Here is a 15,674-nt window from a genome sequence, read left to right as displayed (position 1 = left end):
CTTTGCACCTGATATTTCATTTTCGAAAATGAAGATTAAATAATGTTTATGGACAACAAACAAAAGACAATTTGATGTACAATAAAAGTCCACCATTGAGTACTTTGTGTGAAAATATTATCTGAAAAAAATGTAATAGAAAAGTATTATACAATTGTTGCATTTCACCATACTGGACCAATAAAGCTTTTTTCATGCTGATATTATGAAAGGACCTTGTTCTAATTTGAATTTTCCGACTCTATCGTTAAATTCGGGACATAAAGTGATTGCTGCATGAAAATAATGACATTTAGAATCAGCCAGTAATCGGTTCGACCTAACAATATACATGTGCTCCATACTGGTGACATTGATCTATTCTCAATTCATGATTATTTATAACCTACCAAAAACAATGACAGAAATGTTAACTGTCTCTGAACCAAACTCATTTTCCACTTTAATTTGGTATTTTCCTGTGTCACTACATTCTGCTATTTGAATTTCCAATTTAGCCACACCATCATTTTTCAAACTTTTCGCCTGTAATTACAATATCTTAAATAATTATCAATGTTATATTAAATTTAACTGTTAAGTTTAAAGGCAATGTTAGAATTTTTCAATATAAACTGATGCAAATATTTCACTTTATGCTATATAAGATTCAAGTCTGTCTTACTTTCCTCCTTGTGTATACAAAACGTATACTATATTTGGCTTCGTTACATTTTCAATTTTGCTCTGTTAAATGTTTTTCTACATTCTGTTTTCTCTATTTTTTGGATTTGTTAAATTGCAAATTCTTTGGATCTTAAAACAAAATTGATATTTTGAGTATTTGTCAAACTACATTGTATGTACAACGTACTTGATAATAGAAAGAAATTTTTTTAGTTCTCAAAACAAAATTGTTAAGCTAGACAATGCAAGACTTGAGTTTGGCCAAATTGATTTGCTAAGTTCTATACTGTTTGAAAAAACCTAGATACACAGAAGCCAGAACAATAGAGAGTACAAGTTGTTTACTAGTTGCCAAACAAAGACATCTCTTCTATTTCAAATGAATTTAATCAAGTTATACTTACTCTTTCAATACGTTTACCATCTTTCAACCATGCCACAGTTGGTGTAGGTGATCCTGATATACCAATGACCAGCTCTAATGGTTTACCAACCATTACATGAACTTCCTTGTTGGCAGGCAAATTTGTATGATCAATCTTCGGGGCCTCTGTTAGGTAGAACACAATGTAATATGATTGTAAATAAAAGTAAAGGATAAAATCATATAGTTTGAATAAAAAATTTGATGTTAAAAGTCCAATCTTAATTACTTAGAGAACCATTATGGCCCTGAAATCACTCACCTTGCTACAATTTGCATCAAGGATAGGATACATTTATTAAATTCAGTATACTCTTTTAAGTACTATATAAGCATACTTAACATGTTTATGTACCAGAATATACTCAAGCATTGTACCTCCAGTTGAACGATTTATTTTACATTTGATTAGCACCACAAGGTATTTAACATGCGGAATAGCTATACTCTTCATCAATTAATTTCGGAAATGAATAATAAATTATGCCTATGGACAACAGACAACATACATTTTGATGTACGATAAAAGCTCACTATTGAGCATTTTCTGCTTAGAAGGGTTATAACTTGAAAAAACTAACTGAAAACATAAAATAGAGAAACATAATGTAACTATAGCATTTCACCTAACTGAACCAATAATGCTTTTCAATGCTGATATATTGAAAGGACTTTATTCTGATAAGAATTTTCCGACTCCATTGTTTAATTAGGGACATAAAGTGATTGCTGCATGAAAATACTGACATTTAGCATCAGCCAGTAATCAGCATGCATTCGCTCTATACTGGTGATGTATATAAATTCTTAATTCATGAATAACTTTCAACCTACCAAGAACAATGACAGAAATGTCAGCTGTGGCTGATCCAATCTCATTTTCCACTTTAATTTGGTATTTTCCTGTGTCACTTAGTTCTGTTTTTGGAATTTCCAATTTAGCCACATCATCATCATTGGATTCTTGCGCCTGTAATTTCAATATCTAAAATTATTATCAATGTTATACTTACTGTTGAGTTATAAGGCAATGTTACAATTTTTCAATATAAATTGATGTGAATATCTTACTTTATGCTAAACAAGATTTAACTCTGCCTTTCTTTTCTCTTTTGGGGTTCTGAACTTATACAATATTGGCTTTGTTTCTGTTCAATTGCGAATTCATAGGATCGAAAAGCGACATTGATATTTTCAGCATTTGTCAAATTACACCAGATGTATAACCTAGTTAAGAATAAAAAGAAATATTCTGAATTCTCAAAACAAATTTTGTAACCTAATCATACAACACTTGATAATCATACAACACTTGAGTACCAAATTGATTCTATAAGCTCTACTGTTTGAATAGACCTGGATACACAAAAGCCAGAACAAAAGAGAATACAAGTTGATAACTAGATGTAAAACCCTAGACAAACTCTTCCCCATTTTAAAGGGAAAATTTAACGTTTTTTCTTACTCTTTTTGATTTTGTTTACCAATCTTTCAACCCTGGGCACAGTTTTGGGGTAGGGGATCCCCGATTACCAAGACCAGCTTCAATTTTTTTAAACCAAAACCAAACACACGGACTTTCCTTGTTGTCAGACAAATTTGTAAGATCCATCTTCGGGGTCTCTGTTTGGTAGAATACAATGTAATATGATTGTAAATAGTAGTTAAACATAAAATTATGTACTTTGAATAACATATTGGAAAAACTAAAACTTGCTACAATTTGAAAAAAAAAATGATAGGATACCTTTGCTAAATTAAGTATGCTCTTTGAAGTACTATATAAGCATACTTAGCATATTTCTGTACCAGAACATACTTAAGCACGGTACCTCAAGTTCAATGAATAACTTTACTTTTGTTGAGCACGAAAAAGGTATTTAATATGAATAGCTATGCTCTTGATATTCAGAAAGGAAGATGACATAATGCGTATGGACCACAAGCAACAGACATTTTCATGTATGATAAAAGCTCACCCTTGAGCACTTTGTGTGGAATTATTACCTGAAAAATGATATAGACAATCATAGCATTTCACCTAACTGAATCAATAAAGCTTTTTCCATGCTGATATTTTGAAAGGACCTTGTTCTGATTAGAATTTTCGGACTCCATTTTTTAATTAGGGACATGAAGTGCTGCATGAAAATAATGACATTTAGCATCAGCCAGTTACCAGTTCGTAATAGCAATATACATGTGCTCTATACTGGTGACATTGATCTTTTCTCAATTCATGAATTATTTATAACCTACCAAGAACAGTGACAGAAATGTCAACTGTGTCTGAACCAATCTCATTTTCCACTTTAATTTGGTATTTTCCTGTGTCACTACATTCAGCTTTTCTAATTTTAAGTTTGGCCATACCAGCATTAATGGATTTTGTTGCCTGTAATTTCCAAAATTATTATCAATGTTATATTTTCTGTTTAGTTTTAGGTCAATGTTACTATTTTTTAATATAAATTGGTGGCAAAAGTTTACTATATGCTATATAAGATTCAAGTCTGCCTTACTTTTCTCTTTTTCGGAATTAAATTGATACTATTGTTCAATTGCGAATTCTTAGGATCTTAAAACAAAATTGACATTTTCAGCATTTGTCAAACTACAGTGTATGTACAACGTAGTTGTGAATAAAAAGAAAATTTTCTTCATTCTTGAAACAAAATTTGGAACCTAAACATACAACACTTGAGTATGACACCTTTTCCTTTTCAAATGAATATAATCGTTTTTACTTACTCTTTCAATACGTTTACCATCTTTCAACCATGTCACAGTTGGTGTAGGTGATCCTGATATACAAATGACCAGTTTCAATTGTTCACCAACCATCACACGGACTTCCTTGTTGTCAGCCAAATTTGTATGATCAATCTTTGGGGCCTCTATTTGGTAGAATATAATGTAATGTGATTGTAAATAATAGTTAACAATAAAATCATATACTTCTAATTACATAGGGGAATAACTAATTTGATGTTAAAAGTCCTATCTAAATAACATAGAGAGGCATTTAGGCCCTGAAATCACCAATTTTGCTACAATTTGCATCAAGGATTGGATATTTTTACTACATTTAGTATGCTCTTTGAAGTTCTATATAAGCATACTTAGCATGTTTCTGTACCAGAACATACTCAAGCACTGTACCTCAAATAAAAATGATTTACTTTACTTTTGTTGAGCACCACAAGGTATTTAACTTGAGGAATAGCTATACTCTTGATATTTAATTTTCAGAAATGGATAATAAGTTATGCATATGGACAACAAACAACAGACATTTTGATGTACGATAAAAGCTAACCATTGAGTATTTTGTGCTTAGAAGGGTTATAACTTTAAAATAATAACTGAAACTAGAAATGTGTCCATAGGACATGGGTGCCCCCACACTCCACCGATTTGTCAATCTTATGTCGCTGGGTCAAATATGTTTTGGCTACAAGTGCCCAAGTTGAAAACTAAATATCTTTTATAAAGAAAAAGGCAAATACTACAAATACTGAAAAAAATCCACAAGGTGCATAAGTACACATGCTGACGAACATTCTTGTAAACTTTCAGGCCAACAAGGTCATAAACTTTTCGAGTTACGTGCAACACAAGTTTGATATTGTAAATTTTTACTAACTCAAGGGCAATAACTCTAGAAATACTAAAAAAATCCACACGAAATTACCCAGGTGCACAACTACACATGCTGAGCAACATTCCTGTAAGGTATCATGACTCTAGGTCAAATACGTTTTTAATTACGTGCGACACAAGTTGAAAATATTTTTTTACTAATTCAAGGGCAATAACTCTAAAAATGCTAAATATATCCACACAAAAATACCCAGGTGAACAACTACACATGCTGATCAACATTCCTGTTATGTTTCATGACTCTAAGTCAAATAATTTTTGAGTTAAGTGCAACACAAGTTAAACATTGGAAATTGTTACTAAATCAAGGGCAACACAAGTTGAAAATTGGAAATAGTTACTAAATCAAGGGCAATAACTCTAAAAATATTAAAAATATCCACACGAAATTACCCAGGTGCACAACTACACATGCTGAGCAACATTCTATTAAGGTTTCATGACTCTAGGTCAAATTCTGTTTTAGTTACGTGCAACACAAGTTGAAAATTGGAAATTGTTACTAAGTCAAGGGCAATTACTCTAAAAATACTTATAATATCCACATGATAATACCAAGGTGCACAACTACACATGCTGAGCAACATTCCTGTAAGGTTTCATGACTCTAGGTCAAATACTTGTTTAGTTACGTGCGACACAAGTTGAAAATTGGAATTTTTTACTAATGGAAGGGCAATAGTACAATAAAAGCCCACCATTGAGTACTTTGTGTGAAAATATTATCTGAAAAATGATATTATAGAAAAGCATTAGAATTTTTCGACTCAATTGTTAAATTGGGGACATAAAGTGATTGCTGCATGAAAATAATGACAATTAGCATCAGCCAGTAATCAGTTCGACCTAACAATATACATGTGCTTTATACTGGTGACATTGATCTATTCTCAATTCATGAATTATTTATAACCTACCAAGAACAGTGACAGAAATGTCAACTGTGTCTGAACCAACCTTTTTTTCATTTTTAATTTTTGGTTTTTTTTCTGTGAAACTACATTCAGTTTTTTCAAATTTTAAAGGGTTTGGCCCCATCCCAGATTAATGGATTTTTTTGCCTGTTATTTAAAATTAAAATTAATTTTTAAAATTTTTTATAAATTTTAAAATTTAAATTAGAAAAAAAAGAAATTTTCAATTCCAAACAAAATTTTAACCTTAATAAAACTTTTGAGTAGCCCAAATTCTTTTTGCTAAGTTTAACTGTTTGAAGCCCGGATACAAAACAAGAACAATCGACAGTACAAGTTGATTACTAGATGTAAAACATAGACATCTCTTATATTTCAAATGAACTTAAACATTTTTTACGTACTCTTTCAATACGTTTACCATCTTTCAACCATGTCACAATTGGTGTAGGTGATCCTGATATACCAATGATCAGCTCTAATGGGTCACCAACCATCACACGGACTTCCTTTTTGTCAGGCAAACTTGTATGATCCATCTTCGGGGCCTCTGTTTGGTAGAATACAATGTAATATGATTGTAATTAATAGAATGAAACATAATAAATTTGATATTAAAAGTCCTATCTTAATAACCTAGAGAGCCATTATGGCCCTGAAATCACTCACCTTGCTTCAATTTGCAACAGGATAGGATACTTTTACTAAATTTAATATGCTCTTTGGTGAAGTGTAAAGAGATTGCTGCATGAAAATAAAGACATTTGGTATCAGGCAGTAATCAGTTCGGCCTAACTATATACATGTGCTCTATACTGGTGACATTGATATATTCTCAATTCATGAAATACTTATAACCTACCAAGAACAATTACAGAAATGTCAACTGTGTCTGAACCAATCTCATTTTCCACTTTAATATGGTATTTTCCTGTGTCACTACGTTCTGCTTTTCGAATTTCCAATTTGGCCACACCATCATTAATGGATTGTGTTGCCTGTAATTACAATATCTAAAATTTCTCTTTTTGTGTACTAAACTTATACTATATTGGCTTTGGATCTGTTCATTTGCAAATTCTTAGTATCTAAAAGCAAATTGATATTTTCAGCATTTGTAAAACTACATGATATGTTTAACATAGATGAGAACAAAACAAGAAATGTGTCCATAGGACACGGATGCCCCCACACGCCACTGTTCTGTCAATCTTATGACTCTAGGTCAAATATTTTTTGGACTACAAGTGCCAAAAGTTGAAAACTAAAAATCAACAAACGGCCATAATTCTGTTAAATTTGGTCGCAGCAAAAATTCCTTCCTTAACTACCATCTACACATAAAGGTTGTTCATCCCTGGAAATTTAAGCAAAATCTGCCATCCGGTTTAAGAGGAGTTACGTTCACAAATTTTCTACATAGTAAATAGTGAAAAAATCAACAAAGGGCCATTATGCTGTTAAATTTGGTCGCAGCGAAAATTACTTCCTTTACTACCATCTACACATTAGGGTTGTTCATCCCTGGAAGTTTAAGCAAAATCTGCCATCCGGTTTAAGAGGAGTTGCGTTCACATGATTTCGGGACGTACGGACGGACGGACAAGTGCAACGGTATATGCTCCCACTTTGTTGGGGCATAAAAAGAAATTGTCTGAATTCTCAAAACAAAATTGGTAACCTATACATAAAACATTTGAGTATGATCAAATTGATTTGTTTAGCTCTATATTGCTTGAATAGACCTCGATACACAGAAGCCAGAACAATACAGAGTACAAGTGGTTTATTAGATGCAAAACAAAGACATCTCTTACATTTCAAATGATTTTAAACGATTTTTACGTACTCTTTCAATACGTTTACCATTTTTTAAAAACCAGGGGTCACAATTGGTGTAGGTGATCCTTTGATATCCCAAGATCAGCTTTTTTAATGGGTTCACCCAACCACAAAAAAACGGACTTCCTTGTCAGGCAAACTTGTAAGATCCATCTTCGGGGCCTCTGTTTGGTAGAATACAATGTAATATGCTTGTAATTAAAAGAATGAAAAATTAAATTATAAACATTGAATTACATATTGGAATAATTAATTTGATATTAAAAGTCCTATCTTGATAACACTAGAGAGCCATTATGGCCCTGAAATCACTCACATTGCTACAATTTGCAACAAGGATAAGATACTTTTAATAAATTTAATATGCTCTTTGGTGAAGTATAAAGTGATTGCTGCATGAAAATAAAGACATTTAGCATCAGCCAGTACTCAGTTCAGCCTAACTATTTACATGTGCTCCATACTGGTGACATTGATCTATTTTCCCATTCATGCAAAATCACTTAATAAACCCTACCAAGTACAAGTTATAGAAATGTCAACTGTGTCTGAACCAATCTCATTTTCCACTTTAATTTGGTATTTTCCTGTGTCACTACGTTCTGCTTTTCGAATTTCCAATTTGGCCACACCATCATTAATGGATAATGTTGCCTGTAATTACAATATCTAAAATTATTATCAATGTTATATTTACTGTTTAGGTTAAAGGCAATGTCAGGAGAAATGACTGCCTTGGTGTTATTTAATCTAAGGAAAGATTTAGTAATAAATACTAGAACCAATTTCCAAGATATAGGGGCTGGGCAGCACCGCCTGACATAAAATTGAAATATTCTCAGTTGGAAAACTAGCATGTACTTGTATAGTTAACATTATTTTTTTAGGAATTGTATCTTTTTCTATCTCAAATCCACATATACATTTAAACAACAAACTCTGATTATTATTTACACCCAAAACAAAGAACTCTGATCATTATTAAACCCAAAACAAAACACACGTCATTTATCAAACCACTTAACCGAAAATCTTTTTCACGTATACGTCTTCTATACGAAAACAAAAAACTAGAACCCTGCCAGCCCAAGCTCTAAACAACCTATGACCAAGCAAAAAACAATAAAATCACCACAAAATGAAGAACACAAAAATGAATATTTTTACAACTCAAGATAACAGTAAAACAAATATTCATTTCCAATAATATTAACTTCACCCCTTTCTAATCAGGCATCAAAAAACCTAAACATAAAACTTAAAGGCACCCAAATATTTACATTATCCCTTTTAAAACAAAGCATTTTAACTAATATAAAATTGACCAGACCAAAAATTTTCCCCCAAAAAATCAAAAACCCAATTAAAATCTTTACAAACCCCGAAAATAAACTCAAAAAACCAAAAAACTAATTAAACCCCAAAAAACCCCCGATCAATTAAGTCACCAAAAAACATTCCCAAACCAAATTCAACAAATCAACAAAACTCGCTTCCCCCCAACCCAAAAAAATTCTCTTTTTCCCAAAAAAACATAAAAAAACGGGCCCATACAAAATATTTGCCTTTTTCTCCCCTTAAAACCGGGTGTAAAATCTCTCAAAAAATCGGATATTTTCCTTAAACTTTAAAAACTTTGCCCCTTTTACAATTTTAAAAACATTTTTACTCCCTCAGCAACCAGATTTATAAATGAAATTTTGTTATCATTGAAATCTGGATAACACTTCAGTGTGCTCATAAGCTGATTTGTTGTTAAAAAAACCTATTACAGTAAACTGTTATGATGTATCTGACAGGCAATGTTACACGATTACAATTTAAGGATTCAAGTCTTCGCCGCTACTTTTTCTCTCTTTTATTGTTTTACCCAAACTTCTGTATCCACCTTTTGGCCGTAGGATCTGTTGCGCTTTTTACAAATTTGCTTAGGATCTAAAAAGCAAAATTGATAAATTTTCCAGCTTTTTGTCAAACTTACATTGTAAGTTTAACACACTAATTGAGAATAATTAAAAAATTTTTCTTAATTCTTCACAAACACAAAAGTTTGAATCTAACCAAAAAAACACTTAAGGTATGACCCGAAACTGATGTGCAAGCTCTACACTGTTTGAAAATAACCTGGATACGCAGATGTCAGAACAACATTAAATTACGATTTACTTCCCAAATTGTTTATTAGAAAAAAAAAAACAAAAACCTTTCCCTTTTTCAAATAAATTTAATCAATTTTTTACTTACTCTTTCCAATATGTTTCCATCTTTTCAAAACCATTGTCACAGTTGTTGTAGGTGATCTAATTTACCCAATGACACTCTTTAATGGGCCACCAAACCCCATCACCACGGACTTCCTTTCCAGGAAAACCTTGTAAGATCCATCCATTCGGGGGCCTACTCGTTTTGTAAATCAAGTCCCATAATATTTGTATTTTATTAAATAGTTAAAAAGGTAAAAAAAAATTAATACTTTGAATAAAAAAATTTTGAGTTAAAAGTTTCCTGATTTGCTAATTACTTTAAGAGACTTTATTATGGTCCTTGAAATCATCACCTTGCTAGACCCAATTTTTATCCTCAGGATAGGGATACTTTAAACATAAATGTAGATTGGCTCTTTGAAGTTACCTATTTAGAATATTAAATGTTTCTGTAAACCCGAACATACTCAAGGGACCCGTACCTTTCCCGTTTTAATGAATTTTTTTTTTCTTTGTTTAGCCCACAAAGGTATTTAAAAAGTTTTGGAATTTTGCTATTTCTCTTTTATATTTTTAAATTTTTCCCAAATGAAAATTAACATCCCTATGCAAAAAAACAAAAGACAAATTTTATGTACCGATAAAAGCTTTACCCCAAAGAGCATTTTTGCTTTGGGGTATAACTTTAAAAATTTCCTAATGAAAAATAAAATAAAGAAGCATTTTTTAATTTTAAAAGCTTTTCCCAAAACCCCGAACCCAAAATTTAAAACTTTTTTCCCTGCTGGGTATTATAAAAGGGGTTTTATTTCTGTTCAGGGGGTTTTTCCCACTTCCCTTGTTTAATTTTCCCGGGCCCCCTAAATATTGGGGGCTTTAAAAAAAATGCCATTCAGCATCAGCCAGTAATCAGTTCGGCCTTACTATATGCATGCGATCTATACTGGTGACGTATATATATTCTAAATTCGTGAATGACTTATAGCCTACCAAGAACAATGACAGAGATAACAGCTGTGTCCGAACCAATCTCATTTTCCACTTTAATTTGGTATTTTCCTGTGTCATTACGTTCGGCTTTAGAAATTTCCAATTTAGCCAAATTATCATTATTGTATTCTGTCGCCTGTAATTACAGTATTCAAAATTTATGATTAGGCAATGTTATAAGTTTTCAATGAAAATTGGTGTGAAAATTTTACTTCATGCTATAAAAGATTCAAAGCTGCCTTACTTTTTTTTTGTGTACTAAACTTATACTATATTGGCTTTGTATCTTTTTAGTTCCAAATTCTTAGGATCTTAAAACAAAATTAACATTTTCAGCATTTGTCAAACTACATTGAAAATATAACAATAGCTGAGAATAAAAAATAAATTCTGAATTTTCAAAACAAAATTGTAATCCAAACATACAACACTTGAGTATGACCAAATTGATTCAATAAGCTCTACTGTTTAAATAGGCATCAATAAATAGATGCCAGAACAATAGAAAGTACAATTTTTTTACAATATGCAAAATAGGGTCACCTCTTCCATTTAAAATGAATTTAATCGATTGTTACTTACTCTTTCAATAGGGTACCCATCTTTCAACCATGTCACATTTGGTGTAGGTGATCCTGAATTACCAATTTCAAGCTTCAGTGGTTCACCAACCATCACATGAACTTCCTTATTGGCAGGCAAACTTATGAGATCAATCTTCGGTGCCTCTATATGGTAGAATACAATGTTATATGATCGTTAATAATATTACAGGAAAAGTGATACCAATTATATTATGGTACATATAAATATATAAGGAATACAAGAATAATGCAGCAACTACTAGGAAATCGTAAAATAGTAATGATGGTCCTGCTATCGCTCACTTGATTATCAAGACTCTGAATTAATATCGTTAGCAATGAAAGAAAAGCAGATATGTCATAAACTTAAACTGATACATAACATTCATATCTGCGCCTGAAATAGAACAAGAGTTTTTGTTCCATATATGCCTTTTGTATCGTCTGTCACCTAGTTTTTTTACACCAGATGACCCATATGGAAACTTTAACTAGAAATCATGCAAACAAGCACTGTTAAAAATCCAGGATATGAGGGCAAAACTGTGTAGCTGTAAAAGTCTTCCATATTCTGTCTTTGTGACTTTATTTGATCCTAGATGACCAACATTACTTAGCTATAACTTTAACTAGAAAATGAAAAACCTTTCTGACAAATTTTGAAGATATTTTGGCTAATAATATTACCTCTAGAATGTAAACAAGTTTTTTCCATATTTGAACTGAATGTAAGTTTGTTTTACCCACAATGTCCCATATTAGAACTTGAGCTAGACAAATTCTAGAATGTTTGGTCTAAAACAGTAGCTCCTAGACTGTTAACAATGTTTATCTATATTAGGGCTTTGTGACCTAGATTCTAGAACACCAGGCGACCCATTTATGATATTGAGCAAGAAATAAGGAAATTGACCTTTCTGACCACTCCCAGGATTTTTTAACTGAAACAGCCCCTGGAGTTTTAAAAAGGTAGTTCAATAGTATGGCTATGTGACCTTATTTTTTACCCCAAGAAATCCATATTCAAACTTGAGGTAGAAATCATCAAAAAATCCTTTCCGTCCTTTTCCCAGGATATTTGGGCTAAAACAGTAGCCCCGAGATTTTTAGAATTTTTTCTTCCACATGTGGGCAGTGTGACCTATATTTCAACCCCATTTGACACATTTTCGGACCTGAGCTAGGAATCATCAAAACCATTTTTTCTTGTCAATTTCCTGGATATTTTGACCAAAACAGTAGCATCTATGTCTTTACAAGGTTTTATCATATCTGTGTTGGGCGTGGGCCGTAACTTGCACTTTCCAGTACCGTCAATGAACAGGCTCAATCAAACCGAGCCTGCAACATTTTACAATTTTGCCGTAATGGGCTTTCTTTTAATTAGTCTAATAACATTCTTTCATGTTTATCTTCGGCCCCTAAGTGTTACCTTGGCCATGGAGTTGGGCGACTGAATTTTGCGCATGACACGCACATCGTCTCATAATGGTAATCACTAATGCCAAGATTTTTTTCAAAATCAGTTCATCCATGGACCTTGAATAGGTAGGGATCCAGGTGTTTCACATAAAACATCGTCTTATCATAACATACATTTGTGTTTTGAATTCCCTTGATAGTTATAGATAGGACACGGAAGTGTGATGGACAAAAATACGGACGGACGGACAGATAGATAGTGAGGATTAAGACTATTTTGCAACTTTTTAACTTATTAGAATTACAGTTTCATTTTTTACGAAAATAGACGTTCCGCTATAATTTTTGCCATTTATGGATAATCTTCCTATTCATCAAAAGCAGAAATGATCTCTTTTTGGCTAGATTTGTAAAAAAAATACTTCAAACATTTGTTATAACAAAAATACTCCCACGGAGAGCGATACTTTGACACTTCGTCTTATTCATATCTGTAAAGAACGAATTGATTGTATGGCTAAAATAGCTTTCTCGGAAAATCCAAATCACAATGAGGGCGAAACATATAAAACATATACGGTGGTTTTTAGATCTATATGTACGAAATGAATAAAGCTGAACTTTAGTCATAATGAAGTGTGGGACTCATTCATGTAACAATTGTAAAGCGGGTCGATTTTGAAACAATTCTGATCGGATAAGACTGCAATCTGTTGTTTAGTTATCTAAGGAATTAATACCTTTAACGTCATGTAGTTGAGGAAGTTTCAGGTGCGTACACTGCTTATCTTCTAATTTCCCTTCGTCAGCAGAATAGTCAAGCGACTTTAAAGTATGTACGTTCATATTGCCGGAAGAATGCGACACTAATCCTGAAGAAAAACAATAATAAATGACCTTTAAAACAGCATATTATCTAGAGCCGAACAATATATTAACACATTGGAAATGTTTCCATTTATTGAGCTGATTGGTTGGTGATATATCTAATAATGTGTACATCAGTTTAAATAGTTTTAAGCTAATGAAGATCTATCACATTCATGCGAACATCAATCTTACATTTGTACTTAAACTGGTTTAAGATTGTTTCATTTGCATGTTCCATTTGTATCCTATTTTGAAGCCCGAAGAAATCACAAATAAATTAATAAATATAACCTGTTTCTTGTACAGTTTCTAGTATATGATCTTTAACCAAATATGTCCTAACACGAATGTCTTCATCAAACATTGCTGAAAGTGTCCTAGATACATTTTCCAAGTAGCTGTTTCTCTCTTGTTCCCTGAACATTTTCCTAGCATTTATCAACCGTTCTTTATCAGTGACATGAGGTACCACTAAATTCTTCAACGTCTTTTTGCTACTTTCTGTTCCAATGTCGTCCCCTTGGGAAAAAAAGGAATAAGCAAAGTACTGTAGATATTTACAGATTTAAGTTACTCATAATAATTAATCATAAACAACATGCACGTGTTTAAAGTCATTTCAAAAGAAAAATATTGAATTTAATTTTCACGACTATTTGAAATTGAGGATGCAATGCAATAGGAGCGTAACTGTACATTTTGTCATGTGATGAATTTGCTAGTAACGAAGTTCATAATTTATAATGAAACCTTTACCATAAGGTTAAACCAACAATGTCAAAAACTTTAAAGCTACCGAATGCCCCAAAACAGCAATAATAAAATGTTGTAAACCTTTTTATACACACTTATGCATTATTTTAATACACGTTAATTATCCTTAGATAATGATGTTAACAAAAGCAAGTGTTGTCAGCTTCCATTATGTGATTACTTTATTCATAATTTTGTCCGGAATATTGCTGCGATATGTTATTAGACTAATTAAAAGAAATTAAAGAAAAGGATAGCAAACTTTAAATTAACATATAAATCGTTTATAACAAGCTTGACAAGTAATTAATGTTTCCGTTCCTATTTCAATTATACATGCTGAATACTTACAATAGGAGGCTAAAATACTCTGACGATTCGAAGGCTCTATGTCAGTGAACCATTCAATCAAGTCATCTATTAATTCATATGTATTTTCTCCGTACCATTCAACCTTTTGTGATATGATCGTTTTAATCTCATCGTCGCTAAATGAGTTCTGATCTTGTATAATCTTTACAAAATGAAAGAGTAAATTTGCTTTCTTGTGTTGATCCTCATTTTCACAATCAGCTTGTATAATTGTTATCAGCTCTGAAAATAGATGGGAAGGTACAAACAAGACCATTTCATAACGATAGTGTATATATTATCAAACATAAATTAATTATTAATTATTAGAGCTATTTAAAATATCTACAAAAAGCATTGTCAGGCACTGTTTTCACACTACTAGAATTTATCGCAACATGTCTACAAACAATCGAGTATTATGAAGAAATTGATGTACTTTAAACGAAATGCAATTTATTTCAATAACTTGACGATTTCTACTTTTGCTCTAATCTTCTTCATATATGGACTTTTAAGATTGCTTTTCTTAAAATAGAATGTTTATTATAGTTTGCACTTGATGAAAACAAATATATTAATACTATCTGTATGACGCCGTAGGGTTCCCTCGCGTCAGGCGGGAATACAAATTGAATGATATTCAGTTGCAGACAGACAGGCCGACCAAAACAGTTCAATATTCATATAACTCTTACCACATTCCACACATTCTTTATTAATAGTTTGTTTTTTGTTATTTTTATTGTTTGGCTAATTTTATTTTTTCATCAATTTATATGAATAAAATAGGTTTTTGCATTCAACATAATCCATAAACGGAGCATTACCTTTTGTGAAATCATATTTTATTTTCCGTTCGAACATGTTTCGGATTTTGGAAATAGTCTGAGAATTCCTATCTTGGCATCCTGTCAAAACATATATTTCTAAATTGGCATTATGTAATATATTTCAAATATGACAAAAAATATATTTCTTTGTACTTTTA

The 15,674-nt window shown here is 31.9% G+C and overlaps 1 protein-coding gene across 1 annotated transcript in view; it reads right to left on the bottom strand.

Moving 5' to 3' along the window:
- LOC132736794 (titin homolog) overlaps positions 1–15,674 on the bottom strand; it is a 50,922-nt gene that overhangs the window by 33,149 nt on the left and 2,099 nt on the right. The window contains exons 2-14 of the mRNA XM_060724009.1: positions 14,684–14,926; positions 13,871–14,098; positions 13,450–13,581; positions 11,286–11,431; positions 10,704–10,839; positions 9,380–9,444; positions 8,027–8,163; positions 7,517–7,574; positions 6,530–6,665; positions 3,842–3,987; positions 1,925–2,060; positions 1,071–1,216; positions 390–525 (exon numbers count right to left, since the gene is read on the bottom strand). Of these exons, the coding sequence (XP_060579992.1) occupies positions 390–525; positions 1,071–1,216; positions 1,925–2,060; positions 3,842–3,987; positions 6,530–6,665; positions 7,517–7,574; positions 8,027–8,163; positions 9,380–9,444; positions 10,704–10,839; positions 11,286–11,431; positions 13,450–13,581; positions 13,871–14,098; positions 14,684–14,926 (1,845 nt within the window). The remainder of the gene's footprint in view (positions 1–389; positions 526–1,070; positions 1,217–1,924; positions 2,061–3,841; positions 3,988–6,529; positions 6,666–7,516; positions 7,575–8,026; positions 8,164–9,379; positions 9,445–10,703; positions 10,840–11,285; positions 11,432–13,449; positions 13,582–13,870; positions 14,099–14,683; positions 14,927–15,674) is intronic.

Source organism: Ruditapes philippinarum, unplaced genomic scaffold (assembly GCF_026571515.1).
Source record: "Ruditapes philippinarum isolate M1 unplaced genomic scaffold, ASM2657151v2 ctg1262_1_1_1_1, whole genome shotgun sequence".
Lineage (NCBI taxonomy): Eukaryota > Metazoa > Mollusca > Bivalvia > Venerida > Veneridae > Ruditapes > Ruditapes philippinarum.
Note: the sequence above shows the minus strand (reverse complement) of the source record. Positions and strands in the feature narration are given on the sequence as shown.